Source organism: Teleopsis dalmanni, chromosome 1 (genome assembly GCF_002237135.1).
Source record: "Teleopsis dalmanni isolate 2A chromosome 1, ASM223713v2, whole genome shotgun sequence".
NCBI lineage: Eukaryota > Metazoa > Arthropoda > Insecta > Diptera > Diopsidae > Teleopsis > Teleopsis dalmanni.
This window is the reverse complement of record NC_051846.1, coordinates 5,642,738-5,665,282: the sequence shown is the minus strand read 5'-3', so window position 1 is coordinate 5,665,282 and position 22,545 is coordinate 5,642,738. Positions and strand designations below refer to the sequence as shown.

Below are 22,545 nucleotides of genomic sequence, written 5' to 3'. Positions count from 1 at the left end.
AGTTTCTCTTAAATAAAAAAATGTACAGATCTAACGGGTCAGTTAGAAAATCATACTGGAAGATTAAACGTCAACGACTTTTGTCACATCAGTAGGGAAGATTTCAAAAGTGGTTAATTGCTATTTTGTCTCTGTTTAGTCAATATGAGAATAAACTGACTAGATAATCCTAGTTTGAAATGATTTTAAATTCCTTATATTTATCTAATCTAATGTACCAACACAATGGGTAACAGTCTTAAGGAAATCCGAAAGATCATTACAATAGCCTAATCTTTAACCTAAAATCAGCTTATAATTATAAAAGAAATTTATAAAAAATATTGTAGATAAGAAGTAGGAAAATTAACAATAAAACTGTTTGTGTAAATGATATTAAAATTTTAGTAAAATTAAAATTTTAATTTCAACTTGATTTTGTCACAAAGCTACCGGAATGAGCTAAACGATTAAAATCATAATCTAAATTGCGATTACTTGTGCTGTGTGAATAGACTTTGAGTGATACACTCAGAATAAATGAAATAAAAAACAAATATTAGATCTAGATCATATTGGCTAGTACAATTAAAAAATAAATTACAAATATTTTATTCATTTTGTTATTAATTTCAATTTTTTATTTTTATTTTACAATTGCTGTCTGCAATTGTTTTATCCATTATTTCCAAGAAAAATACATATAAAATTATTTGTTTTCATTTTAACAACATTCTCTTAAAACTACGTTCTAGTTTCCTTATTAGTATAAATTTCACATTTAAGTGCAAATTTTACAAATTATTTCACTGTACTTTGCTTTGTACTATGCTGCAAAAATTATTGTAAATGTGTTATAGGAAAATGTTAAAGACGAATTTTCTGAATTTTGCTTAAAACTTTTTTTTAAACTCGGTGAAATTTTGTTTATCAAAATATAATCCGCAAGTGCAAATGCGAATTCCTATATTAAACATTAATTTAATGGGTGAGAAATTTAATTCAAATAATACAATTACTTGAGATAAATATTTCAAAAAAATAATTTTCTTTTACCATTTAAGACCTTTCTTTACTATTCGTCCATTAAATTAATTAAATTGTACTCTAAAGGTACTCTGATACAATCACTTTTGAAAGTGAATATTATTAAGTTTTGTTTCAATTATTTCTGTATATATGAAGTTAAACTTTAAAAAATAATAAAAAACTATTTAAATTTATAAAAAATTTGTATGTAAAAAAATTACACTACTGTTAATATATACAAGATTATATATTTAAACATATTTAAGAAATAATTATTTTATTTATATAAATTGATTTAATTTTATAGATATTCTATATCAACTGAATTATATAAAGTTATAACAGATTTCAATATTTTTTTTATATCAATACCTCTCACACATTATAACAAAAGTCCCTGCAAACAGTTATATTCGATTAGAAAATTTACAGATACGCAGGCATACAAGTAAGGTTAGATGTATGGACGAGTATGCGATAAATTTAAAGAAACCACCTAAGAGCGCATTGCTTTACCCCAATTAATTTAGTTGTAGGGTTCTCAATACATTTTTAATAGTTTTTCAGGGTCTTTAAAAAGGGATTTTCCAAGAAGAGTAGCCCTGTTTCTTCTCAAGGTTAGACATCTGCACTTTAGATAAGAACCTATCAATTTTTCCTTTTTATCTTAGCATACTTTTGGATAAAATGTCAATTTTTTAATCTGAAGATAAAACAACAGAGCGTCGTCTTTTATCAGATATAAAAAAAATTTTAAGTCCCTATGTTAAATATCTCTGACCGTGTGAGACTTTAACCCACAAAAACCACCCTGATTTGTAGAAAGACAAACAGGTATAATAATCATTATTATAGCAATGTCATTATTATTACATATAAGCTTTATTTCATTAGATTTTGTTTAAAATTTTTCTTCACACAATTACTTTTAGACTCAACACTTTAGGCGCCCCCTTACTTGAGGATCCTGATCAATTCTAAGACTTTCTATTAAATAGTATTCTAAACTTCGCCAAAGCTTCTAGCTGGTTTTAAACCCGGATTTTTTTTCTATATACGGTAGCACAATGGGCTAATAGACCTAAGTGGATCCCCTAGGAATCACCGGTATAATCTAACCTAACCTAACCTAAAGAGAAGATGGAAATTTAATAGTATAATTTCATTACTTTCAAATGTCAACTACATAAAATCAATTTGATTATGATACATACTTTCTATAATACTTAACAAACTCTTCGAGACTTATACGGTATCAATATGGTACCTTTGATTAATAGGCCTAAGTGGATCCATAGGTTCACCGTAATAACCTAATTCATTATTGTTTTGGTACCTTTAATTGTTACAGAAAAGTGTATTAGTTCTCTTCCTATCCCATCTTGTACTATTTCTTTCATAAGTTATTTTTGAAAATTTATTATAAGAAAATATATATAAAAAATTTATATCCAAATGTTCTGTTTAAGATTATAATAACCCTGTATTTGATATTTGCTATTCGGTGATGGCGTTGGGTGACTCCGTATGTGTGCCATAATTAAAGTGCGACAGAAATGTCTTTTCCTGAATATTTTTAGAACAAACAAATTACTTTGCAAAAATATTGTGACAAATTTGTGTGTTTGAGAAATATCCAAAATTAAATCCACGCAATTTTTTATATTTAATCTTTTTTTTAAATATTTTATTTTCAAATTTTTGCAGAAAAGTTCAAAAGAAAAATGTATATCAAAAGTTCAGCACAAATAAGTCCACAGAAGAGGTGGAAGCAATTAAGTATTTCATTTTCTTTGTATTTTGTTGAAGATAATTGTGCTTGGCTTTAGTAGTTTCCTTTGAGTGAGTATATTTGGCTGTTTTCTTTATTGTTCAAAAAGTATAATTAAGATGAACCTTGAAATTTTTACCTGTACGTCGTAATACGTACGTTTTACAAGAGTTCTTAATTACCCGCAACTATCGCATAGATTAGATCATCAACGCTCAGCTCAGCGACGCCTGCTTGGGACCCATGGAACGTTGCGAATATTTTCATTTAAGTGTAATTTTTATTTTTTTTTATATTATTTTTTTTTTTTTGTTTACATGAAGCAAAGCACTTGGTTAATGTATCTCGCATTTGTTTTTCCATTTGTTTAAATTCGCAATTTATTTAAGACATTATGAATACTAAAATTAATTAAATATCTCAGGGAGAGAAGCAGGGAAACACACACTTGTTTAAGTTTTCTTTTAATTTAATTGAAAGCATTTTCCAGATTTCATGTGAAAATACGAAAATTCTTCATTTGAGTGTTTCCTGTGTAAACATTTCAGCAAGAAAACTGCAAAAAAAAAACAACTTCAAATTGAAGAAATTTTTTAAAGAAATTTTCAAATTGTTGAAATGTTCAAAATTTGGTACTTTTTTTTGTTTTTAAAAAATAAATATAAAATATTGAATTTGCATAATTTATTTAAAATAAACAAATTTTTTGGAATTTATACAATTCAGTAAATTAAATTGAAAAAATTCGTTGTGAACATAAAAATTTTATTGTATCTATTTTATAGTACATATAGCAATTTAAACAACATTTGGAAATTAAATAGTGATTTTATAAACAATTATTTGTTAATAAATCAAAAACTGCAAAAAAACATTTTAAAAAACAAATAAAATCTTACACTTAATTTTCGAAAATTATGTATGCAATTATTTTTATATCTGTGATGACCATAACTTGAATGTATCGTCTGATTTATTGTACATATTTACAGTTGCAATAATTACTGGCCTCCGTTGCACATAAACAAAAAAATTGTATAAATTTTATTGAATTTAATCAAATCAAAATATAATTTACACATAAATACTGAATATACTAGACCAAGTGCAACCATAAAGCTTGCGATTCAAATATAAACGCTTTATTGACTCTAAAAGATTTAGAGGTTTTAATATTATCGACCGTAGTAAGGTTCAAAGCCATACTGAATTATACTACGAGTACTAAAGAATTAATACTTCACTTTAGGTGAAAAAACAATAAAAAAAATAATTACAGTAACTATAGTGTGCCGGGTCACGTTAGGAACTACCAGGAAATCGACAGCTTCTCTACTAGTAGGACCGAAACTATTTTGTGGCTTGGGAGGAAGTCATTTTTTTTACACATCTAAAAAAAATAGAGAAGAAACAATAAAAGCTATACTGTAAATAATCTATCCAAGGCTATAACAATCGAAATCGCTTATAGGGACTTCAACCTAAAAGAATTTAAGATTTACAAACAAGTAACTAAAAATAATTTAAGAATCATTAAATTAATTTTAACAGAACACTGTAAATAAAACTATCACTTTATAAAACTAGAAATTTACAGTAATGGTAGTTTTAGGTTTTGTAGAGAAGGAATTCAGATCTTAAAACACGTATTTTCCGAGAAAACTGATGCATAAATGACAGAAGTACGTAAGAATGCATCTTATATCGGATGAAGGAATTAAACTAAATACTGCAGATATTGAATTTGCATTTATAAAAGAATTTCGACTAGAAGAAATAGTTTAAGTCCACCAAGCATGGTAAAAGATCTCTCTCTTGCTCTCAGTAGATATCTTGCAACTTAAAATTAATAAATATACCTTGCGCTACTCTAAACGAGAGATTAATGTATAGATAAAAGAAGAACCTATGAGGACACTTTGTATCGGATGAAGGAATTAAACTCTGTAATGCAGACACTGAACCTGCATTTATGGAGAAATTTGAACGAGAGAAATACCACAAATAAAGAGTGGTTTCGTACTTCCTCAACAATCAGGTCAAGGGCTACATGGTCAATTTATTCCAAATGTAAAACCTCTGACTTGCTACATATAAGCAAATCAGAGATAACTACGGTAATATCTGTCCTTACATGGCACTAGACTATAGGATGGCATGCGTTTAAGCTCGGCCTACCATATAATATTTCCTGCGCTGCGTGTCTACTGCTGCTTGAAGAAATGATGGCAGAACATCTGTTGTGTCTATATCCAGGCTTCTCCAGAACCAGGCATAAGTTTTTGGGTGCCCTTTCTTTAACACACTCAACGATATCTTTAGCATTAGCATTGGCGAGATTCTTGCTTTTATAAATGATTCTAGCTGGTTCTAACTTTATCATTCTTCTATCCATAATTACAAGGAATTGTGGATTCAAAAAGGCTATCTTAGCTAGTCGAGAAGATTTTCGTTCCTTCCTCCACTTCACTTAACCTAGTGCCCTTTAAAAACTTTTTCTGTTAGAGCTTTGAACTGGGTTAATCTGCCACTGTAATTTTGTCTATAAGTAATGGATACTTTGAAGTTTTCCATACAACTAATTAAAACTTGGATATACACAAAAAAGTTGTTTTGCTAAAGTCCTCTAACTTCCTTAATCTGCCACTTCAATTTTATCTATTAGTAATGCCAAAGTTCTGCTACGATTGCAGTCTGCCCTTCTCTGGGAGTCACTACTCCATTTATTTTCTATTCTAATTTTTCCCATAATCTATTAAAAAAGATGTATTAATTTTAGGTTATTGTAGAAACTTCAAATTCGAATCCGAAGCAAAGTAGGACGCTATAATTTACTATATTATACTTATACGATTTCAGATGGTTTACGGAAGAGTTATGTATATGCTCAGTCACAATAGAAACAAACTGTTGCGAACACTTTCCTTCACAAAGAATATCAACAAGTGAATTTCATATTAAAAACTAAATATATATTCATTCTTAATAAATGATATCTACACGAACCTAACAGACCATGAAATTTATAAAGACGGAATTACTCCAAAAAAATGTAACGAAAATAAAAGAGTTCGCAGAAAATAATAAATGGAATGTTCCTCTCGAGCGATCACCCTTCGAAAACTTGCACGCATGCGTTGTAGTCCGCTTAAAAGCGATCGCTTGCATAGCTTTATGTTTATTTACATATATTATTATTGTATACTCGTATATCGTATATAAGAGTACGTTTTTGAATAGATTTGTTTCTGTGCAACTCATATGAAATACATTTTGCCTCATTCATACGTAAGTCTCGGTTGGAATTGAAAAACGAAATTAAGATCCAAAAATCGTGTACACCCATAACAATGAGCGCCTGTAGCTTTATTATCTGCAGGTACATACGACTTCATATGTAGTTTATGGCTATTTGTATCTGTACATTGTAGATGTGTAATTGTATGAATTTGGCGGAAATAATAAATTCTAACAAAGCACAAAAGTTGTGTGTAAGATATTTTTTTTTTCTACATTTATTATTTAATTTTTCTTAGTTTTTCTTTACTTGTCTTGTCAAAAGCGGTAAGCAAGTAAGCAAGTAAGTAAGTAAGCATGACGCTATCCGAGGCACAGAGATCAAAAGGATTCCCATGGTTTTCAGTTTTCAGTTTTCAGTTTTAAGTGCGACATACGGAAATGCTTCTCTTTCACTGTCAACTATCTATGAGATGTTTCTGTTACCTGTTGATTGCATAGTACGTAGGCAACTTTATATGCTTAAATACGAGTATAAAAAATATGTGTGCATAGCTGGAAAATTAGTAGCGTTTGTGTGTTGGATACATTAATGAGGACCCCTTTTGTGTTGATTGTTACGCTTTTTTAATAAAACTACAACAAAGTCAATAAGAACTTTGAGTTCTGCACTGTGTGTTGACTGAATGATATGCGGGACTGAATGCACCATTTAATAGCGCAGCAACAGCTCGGAACTCAATTTGAACTCGTTTATTCAACTTTACGCCTAAGTTCTGCCATTGAGATACTTTTTATTGGTTGTTCTATAATTTGGAATTTTGTTTTTTTTTTGTTTTTTTTTTTCTAAATTATTTTGATTATATGTAAATTGTTTGAGTTTCTGTTTATCACTTGGTACACTAAATTGTTTTATGTAAATTTTGTTGTGGGCTTGTGGAGATAAATGCTTTCCAAAAGTTTAGTTCAAATTCGTAAATTCAAATTAAAATATTTTGATATTATTTAAATACATTTTAAAGTGAGTCTAAATAACTATAATCATTCGTTATGTGTTCAAGCAAAGTAACAGATACGTTTGTTTTCTTTATGAACATTTATGGAAGTACTATTGAGTTTTCTCAACTGAATAAGTGTGCCAATGCCAGAAAAAGGTCACAGCAAATATTCTTAACTTTTCATACGCTCAAGATACAAATAAACACATATTTTTAAGTAAAATTATTTAGCAATAAAAAAGAGAAAAAATTGTAGCATCTTATTTCAGTGTTAGTAATATATTTTTGTTAAAAAACTAAAAGAAATAAGGATGTTGTAAGGTACGTTAGAGAATTAAGAAGTCGAAACATATACGTGCAGTTTAGTGGAAGAATAAATTCAAATTTTACAAGTTCCCACTCTAACGGATACTTTCGGGACCATTTCACAATCATGAGTGAAGTCTCAAAATTGATTTAAGTATGGATTAAGACAGCAAAGTAGATTACCTAAACATGACTTAAATAAGTATTGAGACTAAAATTAAAATAAATTCAAATTTTACAAACTCCCACTCTAACGGATACATTCGGGACCATTTCACATTAATTGAAGTCTCAAAATTGATTTAAGTATGGATTAAGACAGCAAAATAGATTACCTAAACATGACTTAAATGAGTATTGAGACTAAAATTAAAACTGTGAAATCTGTTCTTTAAGTTCTCTACAATTTAATGTTCAGATATTAACAACGACAGAAAATGGCTTCAAATAAGAATCGGAATTTGCGAAGTCAAAGACATTGCTTTTATTTGGATTTTCTAAAGAATTGTGCAGCTATCAATTCTACTTCTACTTGATGAGTAGGGATCCAAGCTTTCTTTAAATAAAAGTAATTTACAATAGAAAAGGACTTGAAAACTTGCAGCATTGATTATGAGTATAATATATTCCTTTCTCTATAAGTAAAACTTAGAGTCTCTAAATTAAATTTGAGTATATATGTTATCATAGTACATCATGGCAATAATGAATTTAAAAAGCGAGAGTTTTTGCAAACACGCAATTCATTGAAAAAAATTTATTATATATTGTGTAATAGTACATAATATTTTTCGAAGACTTTAAAAATCCCAAAAATAGGAAATACAAGACCATTATACTAGATAGATTTGAGATTGGGAAGATAATACAATCAACACCATTGACATTGTCTGGTGCACAAATGGTTACAAAACTAAACAGGGTTCGGGTTCGAGAATCTATAACTCAAAGAACTAAACATTCGCCAGTCTAGGAAAAATGGCTAATCTGCATAATCTGAACCTGAAATCTGTGCCATATGTATCTGCAGTAAAGACTGTTGTGAAAAAACCCAAGATACAAAAGAATAATTCTTATGTCATATATTCAGGCAACCGTTTAAATGGTTTCGTTTCTTTCTTCGTTGGTTTGGAAGATAGTCAAAATCTTTTAGAACTCTGCTACTAGGAATAAAATAATTTTATACTAGATATCTCCACATAGTGGTTTCATTGTGAATGAAGTTGTTATTGAATTGGCTAACGAAGCTGTATCAATGCAAACATATGGAATGAGAACAACTCTTATTGTCGACAAATATCACTTTAAAAGTATAGCTAAACTGAACTGTACTAGTGAAACCATTAATAGTTTAATGGAGGAGGATCTACACGTACTAGCGCGTTTTCCCGATATCTTCTGTATACTTCATCTGTGTGGACGCCTGTTACTTAACGCTGTGTATCATTTCATCAAACATATATATATTGTATTAAAATTCCATGCTATTTGTAATGCATTGAAGAAATCATGGGAGACTTAACATATTCTTGATCAGCTCGGAGAAAATATCGTATTATTGATTGTCAGCGTAAGTAGAGCGACGAAAGGATTCTATATTAACTGTCATTTCTTGTAAACTTATTTATGTTGAGACTACCAACAAACTTTTGTTCCTATTAAATGAATATATAGTTCAAAGCAATAAATATATATTTATAGATTCAATTCTTTAACATTTTGAAATAAGAGAAGATTAAACTATCCGCAATTTGAATAGTTCTTCCATATTACTTTTTATATGTTCTATTAATACCACATCATTGAAAGCAAAGTACGTAGCAACAAGTACATATTTGCAACTGAAAACTTGTCATAATTTCCATTCGCACATTCTAAATGCCAATCTGATGTATCAAAGCATTTAATAAACCGAAATGTATTAAATTTCTACATGTACCAGAGATAGTCGGAGCTAAGTGTAAAACCGCAATGTTGCCACAGCGAAATACCTTTGACGCTTCAATTGTTTTGACACTTGCAAATTGAACGGCATTCCGCCATCTACTCACAGTAGCAACAGTAGATGAATTGTTGACAGTACTAAGCGCATACCATCATTCATGTAAGCTGCTTTTGTGCATCTCATAAATATCTATAAATGTATCTGCATAATCGCTTGCAAGTTAACAGCGCGCTCGCTGACTTTAAAATTTTCATTTAATTAATATTGACATGAACATATGAAAGCGCGGGAGGTTTTGATGACTATTTTGATAATTTAATAGTTTTTGTTTTTTTTTTTTTGCTGAAAGAAAATATAAATATTAATTTTCCCTGCAGTCGTCGGGGAATGACTTGTGGCAGATGCATCTGCTCGAAGGTAGTCGTCAGCCAGCAACGCCAGTGTATACTGTATACTTTCTAAATTGAAACAATAGCATTTGTAAGTGTCGGTAAAGGTCATTGATATTCATTTGAATTTTATGAGCGAATTGAAATTGTTGAGCTTTCGTTGGATGAGAGCATTCAGCACTCATACCATCAACTCAACTTACCTCAAACCCTCAACCCTAACATTTCATTTCAACCGATAATAATGATGAAAAATTTGCAATGCATATGGAAACACGTAAAGAGATACTGCATAGCAATTACGTTGACCTTTGCAAGTTTAAACAAAGTTATTAACCGCAAAGCAATTTTCTTATTTAAAATACTTAAAATAAAAAAAATTAAAAAAATACTTAAAGAAAAATTTAAACTTAAAACTTTAAACTGAAATCGTTGCAATTTCAGTAATTGCAGGCATGCGTGGGTCGAAGTTTTGAAGCTTTGAGCAAAAATAATTATGAAAATTGTTTGACAAGAATAAATTAAAATAATTTTATAATATAAATAAAAGAAATAAAATTATGAAATATATATGACTGAGTATAAATTAAATAATATTAAATTATATTTGCATTTAAAATGCCATTAAATGAACTTCTAAACATTGACTCACTTCTAGCTTTCAACTAAGATAACAACAATAATGAGAAAAATACTAGAAACACAATAGTAGCGACTTCTAAGAATCGTTAAACTTTATAATGTAAACTCTTCAAATTAAATATTTAATTACCATCTCAACCTACTTAAACTTAGTAGTAGCTACTCATTCGCATTTAGCCAAATTCAAAAAATTATAGCCATTTTCAAAGATTTTGAACATTAAGTAATTTCCCATTCTATTGCCATAATATTCGTTTACAAAGTCAGTTGAAGTTAAGTTAGATATGTAAATTAGGGTTAGTAGGCGATATTCTGGCGTTTTTTGTTTTAATTCCAACTTTCTTTTGTATCTAAACTTTATTTTGGTTTATTATCTCGTGTGGCGAAACAAGTTGGTTAACGCATAAAATCTGACTTTCATGCCAAGTTTGAGACATTTTTATGTTGAAGTCCATCGTCGTATAAAAACAAAGATTAATAAAATTATGTTCGTAAAAAGAAGTCATTTGATTTTATAAAAGTTTTAAAAATAGAAATTTTTTAATTTGCACATAAAACTAAAGTTTAACTATAACCCTAAATTTACTCCAACAGTTAGAATGCAAATCTGAGAGTAATAATATCTTTTCAATTTAACTTAAATTTACCTAAATTTATTCTAACAGTTAGAATATAAATTTTAGAGTAATAGTGTATTTACATTGCTTACTTAATAAGTTTAATTTACTTAGTAAATTTTATTAACCATACAAAGAGCTTCCGTGCGTTTTAACTCACTTAAATATAAAGTAAGGGAAATTAAACCAAAAATGTTGAATGCAACCCCTAAAAATAAATTTCCCATAAAGGGAAATTATTAATATTCGATATATTTATAATAAGTTTTATGTACAAAATGTAAACAAAAATAGCTGAGCTAAATGGTTTCACTTTTGTTTTTCATCACACATATATTGAAAACCGACTTCACACTATGATTAAATAAGTTTTTCTATTAAGATCGTCGTTTACTAACTCAGGAGTAGTGGGTCAAAAAGTTCCGAATAAAGTGCTTTATAAAACCAAATTTTAAAACCCGTTTTAATTTGATTTCTTGTCAAATACAATCACTACCTGTCAACTATTACCGCAGACATAGATTTTAAAAAAATATTTGAAGATCTACAGTTCTTAATGAGTCCTGAGTACTATATCTGAAATCTGATATAGTACTGAAAATTAGAGAGTTAGTCTATCTGAAATTTTGAAAATTAGAGGAAATATTTTAATAAAATAGTTGTTTAGTTTTATTTTATATTAAAAAGTTGGAAATATTTTAATAGATTTGTGATTTACACATTGCACAGCATGTAACAATTCTAAGTGATCAGACATTTATGACAATAAACCCGGACAGTATCGAATATTCTATTGCCTTAAAATGAAACATTTTCTCTTTGTACTCTAGCGATCTGCTTTTTTGTACGCTTTTAAATTAAAAAGTTAACTAATAAGTAATTAAATTCATTATGTTGAATTATTATGTTGAAGCTATTTGAGCCAGTGCACTTGAGCACTTTTACTCTTCTTTAACTCGAGGTATTTTTAAAAACTCTCTTTACACTTTTACTGGATTAATGTTTATCACTTCATCAGACCAAGCAATAATTGAGCTCAGATCTGCATACCTTCCCGAGAAGTCTGTAACCATTCTGAGATTTGATTTCAGGGCTCTATTTTTTATGTATTTTTTAATGGGTTCAATCTTGACCTCCCTGATGATGTCATTCGTCCTAATGTACCATGGTACTTTGAAAAGTCTTCTCAGACCCTGGCTTTATGAAATTTCTAGCTGGCGGATAGTAGTGTTTGAAGCTTTGCTATATCAGTTTCCTGTTCTTAGCATTGAGATTTTCATTTCTGAATAGCGGTTGGAGATGATAAAGAATTTTGGCACACCTATTTTTTTTCAGTTGAAAAGCTAGAATCTCGGAGCAAAGGAGAAAATATTGAAAGTAGTACTGTTTTGATAAGATTGAAATGAAATTTATTTGGGTAGCCAATTTGAATTTTATAAATATCAAACACATTACAAATTAACCTGAAGGATCTCGTTTTTTTAACTAGAATGTTGACAAAGATTTTAAAATTAATTGAAACTATTTCTAAACACAAACGATTTCAGTATTTCATCGGAGGAACAACAGAATAGAAAGCTTTAAAACGATATCGTACCTTTCAAATTGCCATATATGGTAATTTCAAAACTTATTTAAACTCGTTAAAAATATAATGATGCATTTGCATATAAACAGTAATTCCTACGGAAAGTTTCAATACTTTCATTATAGTTTTTTGTATTTAAAATTATTTACGGTTTGCATTTTTATTATTTCTAATTTTATATTAGATTTTATTTTCACTTCAAGGTTATAAAAATATAATTTTTAATATGATAATTACTCGTAACAGTACCTAGTTGAGCGCCATATCGTACTGATTTATAGGTCATAATATATGTTACAAACTTTCAATTATCAATAAATTCTGTACTTTTTTAGAAAATAAGGTCGTAATTACTGAAAAAATCATAAAATAATTGCAGATAGTCATAATTTCTTTGATTTAAATTGTATTTTTATTATCCAATTTTAATAATAGTCATTTATAAGTTTTCTCTTCAATTTACTTAATACTCGTGCAAAGGTAATGAAGAGAGGAGGCAATATCTGATTTTTTTTAAAGTTTGCTTTATAATGAAAGAAGCTAATAACAATAATGTGAGCAATTAACTAAACAAGCCAAGAAAAACAAAATAAAGATACAATGAGATCTCAAAATCCATAGTAAAACAAACTCAAATCCAGCGATGAGTAGCACGCGCTTTGAGATACTGTATCTGAACGGGGAAGAATCGATTTAAAGCGCAGCGTATGTAGCGCCACACAAATCAACGCTACAATTTTTTTACATTTTTTTTGAATATTTTTTTCTTCAGCTTTTCACTTACGACTGCCACGAGGATTGTTTACTTAACACACCAAACCAAACCAAACCAAACCAAACCGATTATTTTTTTCTTTTTGGTTCAGTTTTGATGGCGTGTGAAATCGCGCGCTCATAATTGCCAATTTTACCGGAAGCCATTTTGGCGCGCAGACATTTTGATTTATGTGAACGCGTTGCGCCAACGCGCGTGCGTAACAACGCTTTTAACAAATGGGCTACGCCTGAGATACGCGCCGTTCGCTGCATTTACTGCATTTACTGCCTCGCAAAGACAAGTGTATGAAGAAATCAAGTCAAAGATTCAAATTTCAAGTCTGGTTTGAATTCGTTTGTTTCGATTCGATTTACTTCGGTTTACTGGGGTCTCATCAGTTTAAGTGCACGACACACGCGACAGGAGCACATTAGCAGATTGGCAAATAGGCGCGGTTATATAAGTGCTTTTCGGAAAATTTAAAACTTCATTAAATGCAGTGTTTAGTAGGGGGCCGCCTTAAAGCGCAACTAACAACAAGCGGGCACCACATAAAACAAGTCCAAATTAGTGCTTGTTTAATGGTAGGAAGATAGTCGTGCAATTTAATTAAAAGCGTTTAATTAAAAACATCTGAGTACGCAACTACTCGTTTAATTTGTAATTAAATTGGAGCTGGGTTTGGGGTTTGCTTGATTTTATTAAATTAAATATTTTTTAATTATAAACTGCGACTTGTTTGAAATATTTTTGAGTCCGTAATTATAAATTACAATATGACAAGCCTCTTCGGAATTTGATTTTCTTTGTTAGTACAAGCATTTTGACACTGCATAATAACCACGTTTTGAATATGCAGCTATTATAAACCAAACAACAAAAAAAAGACAAATATTACCTCAAACGGGAACCTGAAGCAGAAATACTACGTAACTCAATTTCACTTTTTATCTTATGTTAAGAGTATACCTCTTATATAGACTACAAGCATATTTTTTAGTTTCATGGCAATTTTAAGAATCACAATTTTAGTTTAAGGTAATTATATATACCACTTGTCACAGGGTTTCTCACTGGACATTGCGGAGTAAATAAGTATCTAACGAACCAAGGTATTACAAGAGACGATAGCTGCAGATTTTGTTGAGAAGAAGAGGAAACATCAGAACACATTCTGTGTCACTGTATCGTTTGTCACAGGGTTTCTCACTGGACATTACGGAGTAAATAAGTATCTAACGAACCAAGGTATTACAAGAGACGATAACTGCAGATTTTGTTGAGAAGAAGAGAAAACATCAGAACACATTCTGTGTCACTGTGATAGTCTTACCAGACTAAAACTTCGGTACTTATGAACTGCCTATCCACTTATAACGGAATTAGGCAACATCCCTCTGCAAGATATAATGGCGTTCTTAACTGCTACTCGTGCATGAAACTAAAGTGGGTGTGTCAGAATAATCCTCAAAGAATACATTTATCTCGTAACAATTTCCCCACCCGTTTAAAATCTATCTATCTATTTATATATCATAGTTGACATGAGTTAAATCTAACAATACACTTAAAAAATTCTAAATAATTCCAGGTAAGATAACCCAGGAAATACAATGCAAATAAGCTCCGATCTGAAACTCGCAGGAAATCAGAAGTCTAGGTATACAGACAATAATCTAAACAGTTAGCTGGAGCATAGTACTTATGGAACGATATTTAAAGAGCAATGTCTAGCAGAGTAAGACAAACGAATATATATATACATACATCAAACAATTTAGTGTCCCGACAAAAATATGGAGAAGAACATAAGTGCAAGAGTTAGCTATAGCACATTAGTCATGGAAGTATATATAGAGAGAACCGCTAATCATAGTAAGACTTAAAAGTCTCATAAAGATAAATAGACAACAAGAACCACTAAGTGATCATAACCAAACTCGTAATCCTAAAATTTTGATTCATGTAATATATGTGATAACTGATATGGCTTTAAAATTACGAATATTAAATCGAACGGGTATCATGCCTATATAAAAATCATAGCGTTTGTGTACATAGTTAAGTTTTTATTAGTTACTTTCCTTTCAATTCTCATTTTATTAAATTGACCAGAATGCCACAATAGTTCTTTTAAATGTATGTAGGTCGGCAACGAAATAGACGGGTGAAAAAGACTAGGCTCGCTGTAAAGAATCGTTCAATACGATTCTGTGGCTTGGGAGGTGGTAATTTCTTTTCACTCATTCAGAACGAAAAAGAGAAACAAAAAACACTAAACTGGGCGAATTTAGCATAATTACCACATTTGAAATCACTTATAGGAATATATAACTTAAAACAGTTTAGGTTTTACTATAGAACGACTATGAAATATAGTTCTGTGATGTAAGTTCAATACTACAATTTATAAAGGAAGTTGGAGTATGAAGGGGATCTCAAGGTTTTCTTATCAGCAACAAAATTTACTATATATAAATCAAATAATCTAAAAAAATAAACTAGAAAAATTCAAAGTTTCGTTAACAGATGTCTTTGAAATATTGTTAAGGTGTGGTGGCCAAATGTCATCAGTAATGTAATTAAACTATTATTCGATAGAAAGTGGAATCTTCTTTTGGCACCAGTGAGAGCGATCAAAGTATATGATGGTTCAATATGGGCATCTCATATATGGCCAATCATTTTTTGATGAGGAAAAACTTTAAAAATATTTCAAAAGGGAAAATTAATATAACTCGACTTCATATTAACTTATATATACATAGAGGCGTGTGTGTGTGTTCAGAAAGAACATACATACATTTCAAGTATATATGACCCATATTGCCTGTTTGATTGTGGTCAGGAAGAACTATAACATATTTTAAAAAAGAATAAGGCCGACAAAAATTGTGGTTTCGTAACCTAAATAACCTGCTTATAGAACACCATATGTTTACTTTAAATCAAGTCAATTTCGCAAATCTCTAGAACTGTTTATTCCTAATATAAAGACACCGACATGTACAGCCAAACATGATTGCTATAGTAAATACTGAATTGAGATTTTGTGTACATCTTTGGGGTAAGCATCTAGTCATTAGTAGGGCATAAACATATCTTTCAGATAAACATTTGCACATTAGTAGAAGAGATATATATCTTTCGGGTAAGTGCAATATATCGGTAAAATCATGGATACTTAACGACAGCGCAGATATGATCGAATTTAATAATAACACTGTTATAAGAAGATTTTCAGGAATATATTCTATGTGTAAGGAAAATGAAATAAATAAGTGTCGACGCTTAACGGAATTTTTTCCAGTACTCAAAGAGTTCGGATCCAGATTTTTAAAAAACCTTTTTTAAATGGAATAAAAATTTTTTCTTTTAATTAAATTTTTTATATCTTTTACTTGATGATTTTTTTTTATTGTTATCTTAATGTTTGGTAAGCATAACGATATGACATTTATACAATATTATGAACACCCAATTAATTTCCGATAGATGACTGAAGTCATGTCGTAAATTTCTAATTAAATTGAATATTAAAAGTACATTGAATACTACGTTGGAAATACCACATTAAAGCCCTTTGCTCACCTGAAGAGAAAAAAACATCTTTATAAAATAAAATCTTCACTTAATACGAGTATGTAAGCAAAAAATTTAATAAATAAAACTTCAAGTTGACGGAAAATGAAATTTTACACCATAAAATATTGGAGCATTTTTATCGCAAATATTTCAATGATTTTATGTTTTTATAATGGATGGGTTTTCTGCATAAAAATTTATAAGCAGCTTTTAACGAGTGGTAGAGTGACTTGCCCAGCCGACTGACCGGTGACTTTCAACGAAAATCGTTGGTACTTCGTACGTGTATCTTTGAAATTTATTTGTTACAGTTTTTCTTGTTTTCTGTTTAATAACGCAAGTGATTAAGCGCATTTTTTACAAATTGTTAACGCCATTCATGGACTTGAACTACACGGTGGCAACATAACTTCGATGTTGGCGCAAAACCGTAGTTGCCAGAGCCCGAAATATTTCATGCCCAGATACAAATTCATTTGTATCTTTGGATTGGTATGAGCTATTCGATGGGTGCAAGCGAATGCGTAAGAGTTAATATTTATTTATGATCTTTTTTATTGGTCTTTAATGCTGACAACTTATGCCTTGGCCACTTAAATTATTTGAACGAATTGCACTTTGCAATGAAAGCAATTTTTCACTGCCTTTTTTGTTGATTTTACTTGCACGCATTTTAATTATCAACTTTCGCAAATATAAATCGAAATCGCTCCGGGACGGAACGGGACAGGACGGGTCGTTCGTTTGACATCTGCAATTTTTTTTATACCGCGTAGGCCGCAGATAATATTTATTGTTTTTAATTTTTATTATTTTTTTTTAATAATTATATTTTAATATATATCATATGAAAAAAATGTGGTGCGTAATTCAGTGCGTTTTCACGGCTTGTATTTTTAATTGCCGGCCATAAAAATGTTGTTAATAGAATTTATGTTAATTTAAGTATATTTTGTCGTAATGTTAATTATTTTTGACAAATTATTTGATAAGAAATGTTTTCGATTTTTAATTAAATTGTTAAAATTTTTTATTGGATATATATAATATGAAAGTTATGAAATAGCTTGTCAAATAAATGTTTGCAATATGCATTTAAGAGGAATATATACTTAAAATTTGTTTATTTTTTTATAATGAAATTCGTAGTGATATTTTATGAATACACTTTATTAGTATTTATTAATTATTTTCTATAAATATATCATTTATTTGTAATAGTTATGATAAGTAAGTTATGAAATAGCTTGTCAAATAAATTTTAGCAATATTTTATTAACACCAAAATATATTAAACATTTTTTATTTATTTTTAGTAAAATTTATTGTTATACTTTACTTTTATATTTCATTATTATTTATTAATTGCATTTTATTTGTAATGTATATGATTTATTTGCAATAGTTCTTTAGGTTATTGGAGCTTTACCAAACACAGAGAAGGCAAAGAAACCAAGCCGGCTTCGTCAAGAAGAAGAAACTATCTGTGCTACTACAGCAAAAATGTTTGTATGCAATGAATTATTATTAATTTAATCAATTTAAAGTTTAGAGAAAAAAAAATTTTTTATTTTATATATTATAATATCCAAAACAATACATTTAATTTTTAATCTGTTACACAAATAAATGGCAATAGCATTGTTTACCCTTATACCTCCCCATCGTGCTGAAGATAATATCGCATAGCACACATTCTTTGAGCGCAATATGTGGCTGCCCAACGACAGAGACAGAAAAAATTATCGAAAACCAAATAAACTAGGAACACAAAGAAATGTGTGCTGAAAAAATCCTAAGGTTAAAAAAAGCAGATCTCGACAGAAGGCAGCTGGAGTAAGCACCACATGAAGACGAAGTACAAAGCTAGTCACCTGAAGCAGTAGCGGGGTCTGGATGCAAGTCACACCACTGGAAGTGACTAATAGGGATCCAACCTCGAAGTAATACTAATGCCCATGGTAGAACAAAGTCTCTAGGAATGTGTGACTAATAGGAACCCTACCTCGAAGTAATACTAATAAAGTCCCATGGTAGAACAAGGTCTCTGGTACGCTGGATGGTAGGCATTCCCAGCCTCCTCACCTCAAAAAAAAAAAAAATAGCTCCTCGTCTATTACTATTAAGCAAACTCAGTAATTATTCTTTGTATACTCTACTACAGAAATTCTCAATTAAGTTTATATTCTTTTTCATAAAGTCATAAATCATTCCAATGAGTTAGTGGATATTAGTCGGTCTTCAAGGAGCTTGAGAGGTTTCAGATTCTTACATAAAATTGGTTAAAAGTACCTGTAAATTAACTCTCTATGCTTGATAAAATAAAAATGCAATAAATTAATTTATATTAACTATAAAAGGATAATATAATTCATATATTAATAACCATTTAAGGTTAATGCATGTACCACAATTCCATAAATGAAAATTAACAAATTAATTTATGTGCCACACAGATGTGAAACTTCCATGCCACTTCGGCGATTGGCAATGCCTCACAAAACGTTTCGAAATGTGACATTTTGCAAGCAATCGTGACTTTAATTGTCTTTAAAAAGAAAAACATTTATTTATTTTTACATTTAAGTCATTTATTGTAACTTACAAGTTGTAAGTTGTAACTACTGATGCGTATTATTTCAGATTTATTGCTGCTCTGAGTCAAGCCGGCCTTCCATATAAATCTGCAGATAAGTTTTGTTTAATTGCCATAATGGAAAATGGGTCAAGGTAGAGTTTTTTAAGTCAGATTGAGAGGAAAAACTGTTGTTTGATTTGAAATTCAAACGAATACGTAATTCTTAAATTGTTGATAATCGACATATGTCAGTGCTTGTTTACAAAATTTAAAGTTACTTTTAGTAAATTTTATATTGACGCAGATAGAATGTTATATTCAAATCAATTTGTCAAATATTCAAATTCAAATATAAAGTTTTTGGAACGCTTCGATTTGTATTTGCAATTAAACATTACAGAAACCTATACAGATTGAGAGTTATAGGAGCCTTGATTGTCAATAATGAAATATCGCATTGTATATATATAATCTGGCAGATTACTGTTAACATATTATTAAGACTTTTTACAAAATCAACAGATGCCTACACTCTTTATTCCCAAGTTAAAGAGAGATCCTTTGGTAGACCAGTTACTAATCTGAATATAAAGTGGTTTGAAGTGGTACCCATTAACATTAAACAACTACAAACTAATTCTTCAGTGCCATTTACCAAAGGTCCTGATTGCGTTGCATTACTTAGACAATTACTAAAACAAATATAAAACTATTGCAGAGGTTAGTTATTTATATTAAAGATCTAACTAATATAAATAATGACTTTTTAAAAAAGCTACTCATTTGATACAAGTCGATATAACAAATTAATTAATCAGCAATATGGCATTTAAGTTCTCACTACAGTATACCCTGGTGGAGATAAATATAATGTTAAAAAACTATTTATTACAAAATTACTTTAAAGCGCCGATTTTTTGAGGTTTCCTTTTTTGAGGATCTTGACCAAATCCAAGACTACACTCTAAAGAGCAACGTAGGCTTTGCTAAAGGTTCAAGGCGTTTGTAATGAGTCTCTGAGTTTCTTATACAACAAAACAATTGGTCAATAGGTCTAAGTAGATTCTTAGAATCGCCGGTATAACCTTACCTAACCTAGCTTTTGAAAACATAAAGAGCAGACATAAAATAACCCAGGTATATACAGTACACATCTTTAAAATACTTTTTTAGAATAATTACATAAAAGAAATTTTGATTTGAACTATTATGTAGTAAAGTAACTAAATATTAACTATATATTCTTCTTGATTTCGTTAACTTCTTGTGGGGCATAGGGCCTCAAATATATATATTAACTATATATACCTATATGCATTATTATAGGATAAATAACACAAATTATTTATAAAAACTTTTGGATTTAAACGTATCTTAATTTTTTCTTATATTTTTTAATGTACTAACATTTTTCCTAAAGTGTAAACACAAGCAATTTTCAGTTACGCATGTGCAATTTGTCTTCTGCTGTTCAAACAAACAAAGATTAAAGACAGCAACGTAAAGTTATTGGGGAAAAAAATCAATTTCACTAAAATAGGAAAAATCATTTTTTTCTAATAAAAATAGAAAACTTATTTCACAGAAAATGCCTTAGAAATAACAAAAGCAACAACAAAAACGTGAAAAAGAAAATCAACACTAACCTGTTCCACATTATCTTTAGGCCAGACGTTCCTTCTGATGTTGTGGTCAATGCTGTGCTCTTTATGTTGTTGTTGTTGTAATGCATGATTTATGGTGAGTTTATTAAAATTCCCATGAATAACTGAGCTTACATTTCCACCACTATTGGCATTATTGCCATTGCTGTTAATGTTAGCACAGCCACTGCTACTGCCACTGCCACTGCCACTACCACAATCACTGTCATTAGCATAACTATTCCCGATGCCATTGGCATTGGCAATGCCATTGCTATTGTTGTTGTTGTTTTTATTTTGCTGCTGTTGCTTTAACTGTGTCAGCAACGGCAATTGTTGCTGTTTATGTTGCGGTTGCAATTCACCAATGCTGCCATTACTGCTGCAACTGCTGTTGTTGTTATTGTTGCTGTTATTGATATTGGAATTCGTTGCCGGCATAGGACGTCTGGCTGGCAATGCTGGCGGCAGGTTGTTGTTGCTGCAGCAACTCTCGTCAGATGAGCTGACCTCATTCTTGGCATTAATGCTGATGTTAATGTTGCCACTAATTGACATCGCGGCAGTTGTTATTTGTGTTGTTGTTGGTTTTGTTGCTGTAGTTGGTGGTGTGCCGGCACGGCTCATACGTTGTGGCAATGGTGGAGCATCCATATTTTTGACACTATCATTCCGACAATTATGGAAATTGTTGCCAATGCCATTGGCGTTGTTGTTATTGTTGTTGTTGTTGTTGTAGTTGCGCATATTATTGATATCGTAATCTAAGGATTTGCATTGGAAATGATGACTTGGATTATTAAGTGAGAGTGAGCGGGCAAATGAGCTCTTGAAATAGCGACATGGTATATTAAAATCAAAGTCCGGTGGCGTCGTACTGCCCGGGTTGTTGGCTATATTATCCATTGCAGTAGCCATTGCAGTAGCGCTTGGAAATGGCAAAGATGTTGGCGTTGTTAATAAATTATTATTGGACACATTTAAATCAAGTGATTGCATGTTGCTAATGATATGACAGAGTTGTTGGAATTAGTAGCACTTGCTGTTGTTGTTGTTATTATTATTAATTTTATTATTTACAGTTTTTTTTTTATAATTGTTGCAATGTAAGTTTGGTATTTGTGTCACGTTTCACGTCACCCCACGCCGTTGTCTTCGACAAAAGAAGCAATTTTTTTTCTTAATGATTTGATTTGCTTATTATATTCATTATTTATAATTTACAAATGATTTAATTAATTATATCAAATAATTTAATTTCACATCATTCATTAGCATTTCTTTTTATAATTAACATTCACGTTTTCACACACAATAAACTTAAACAAAACACACACGAAGGATCAAAGAAAAATGTTAACACTTTTTGCGAAAATTTTTTTAAGCACAGATTTCTGCACAATATTTCGTCTACATGTCATTTTTAAAACAATTCAGATTCAGTTTCAGTGTATTTTTTTATTCACATAAATATTGCTTTG

General features: G+C 30.1%; 1 protein-coding gene across 1 annotated transcript in view; it reads right to left on the bottom strand.

Moving 5' to 3' along the window:
- LOC119676559 (putative uncharacterized protein DDB_G0285119) overlaps positions 1-22,063 on the bottom strand; it is a 31,848-nt gene extending 9,785 nt beyond the window's left edge. Inside the window, exon 1 of the mRNA XM_038087837.1 lies at positions 21,068-22,063. Within this exon, the coding sequence (XP_037943765.1) occupies positions 21,068-22,063 (996 nt within the window). The remainder of the gene's footprint in view (positions 1-21,067) is intronic.
- Between the last annotated feature and the right edge of the window lie 482 nt (positions 22,064-22,545).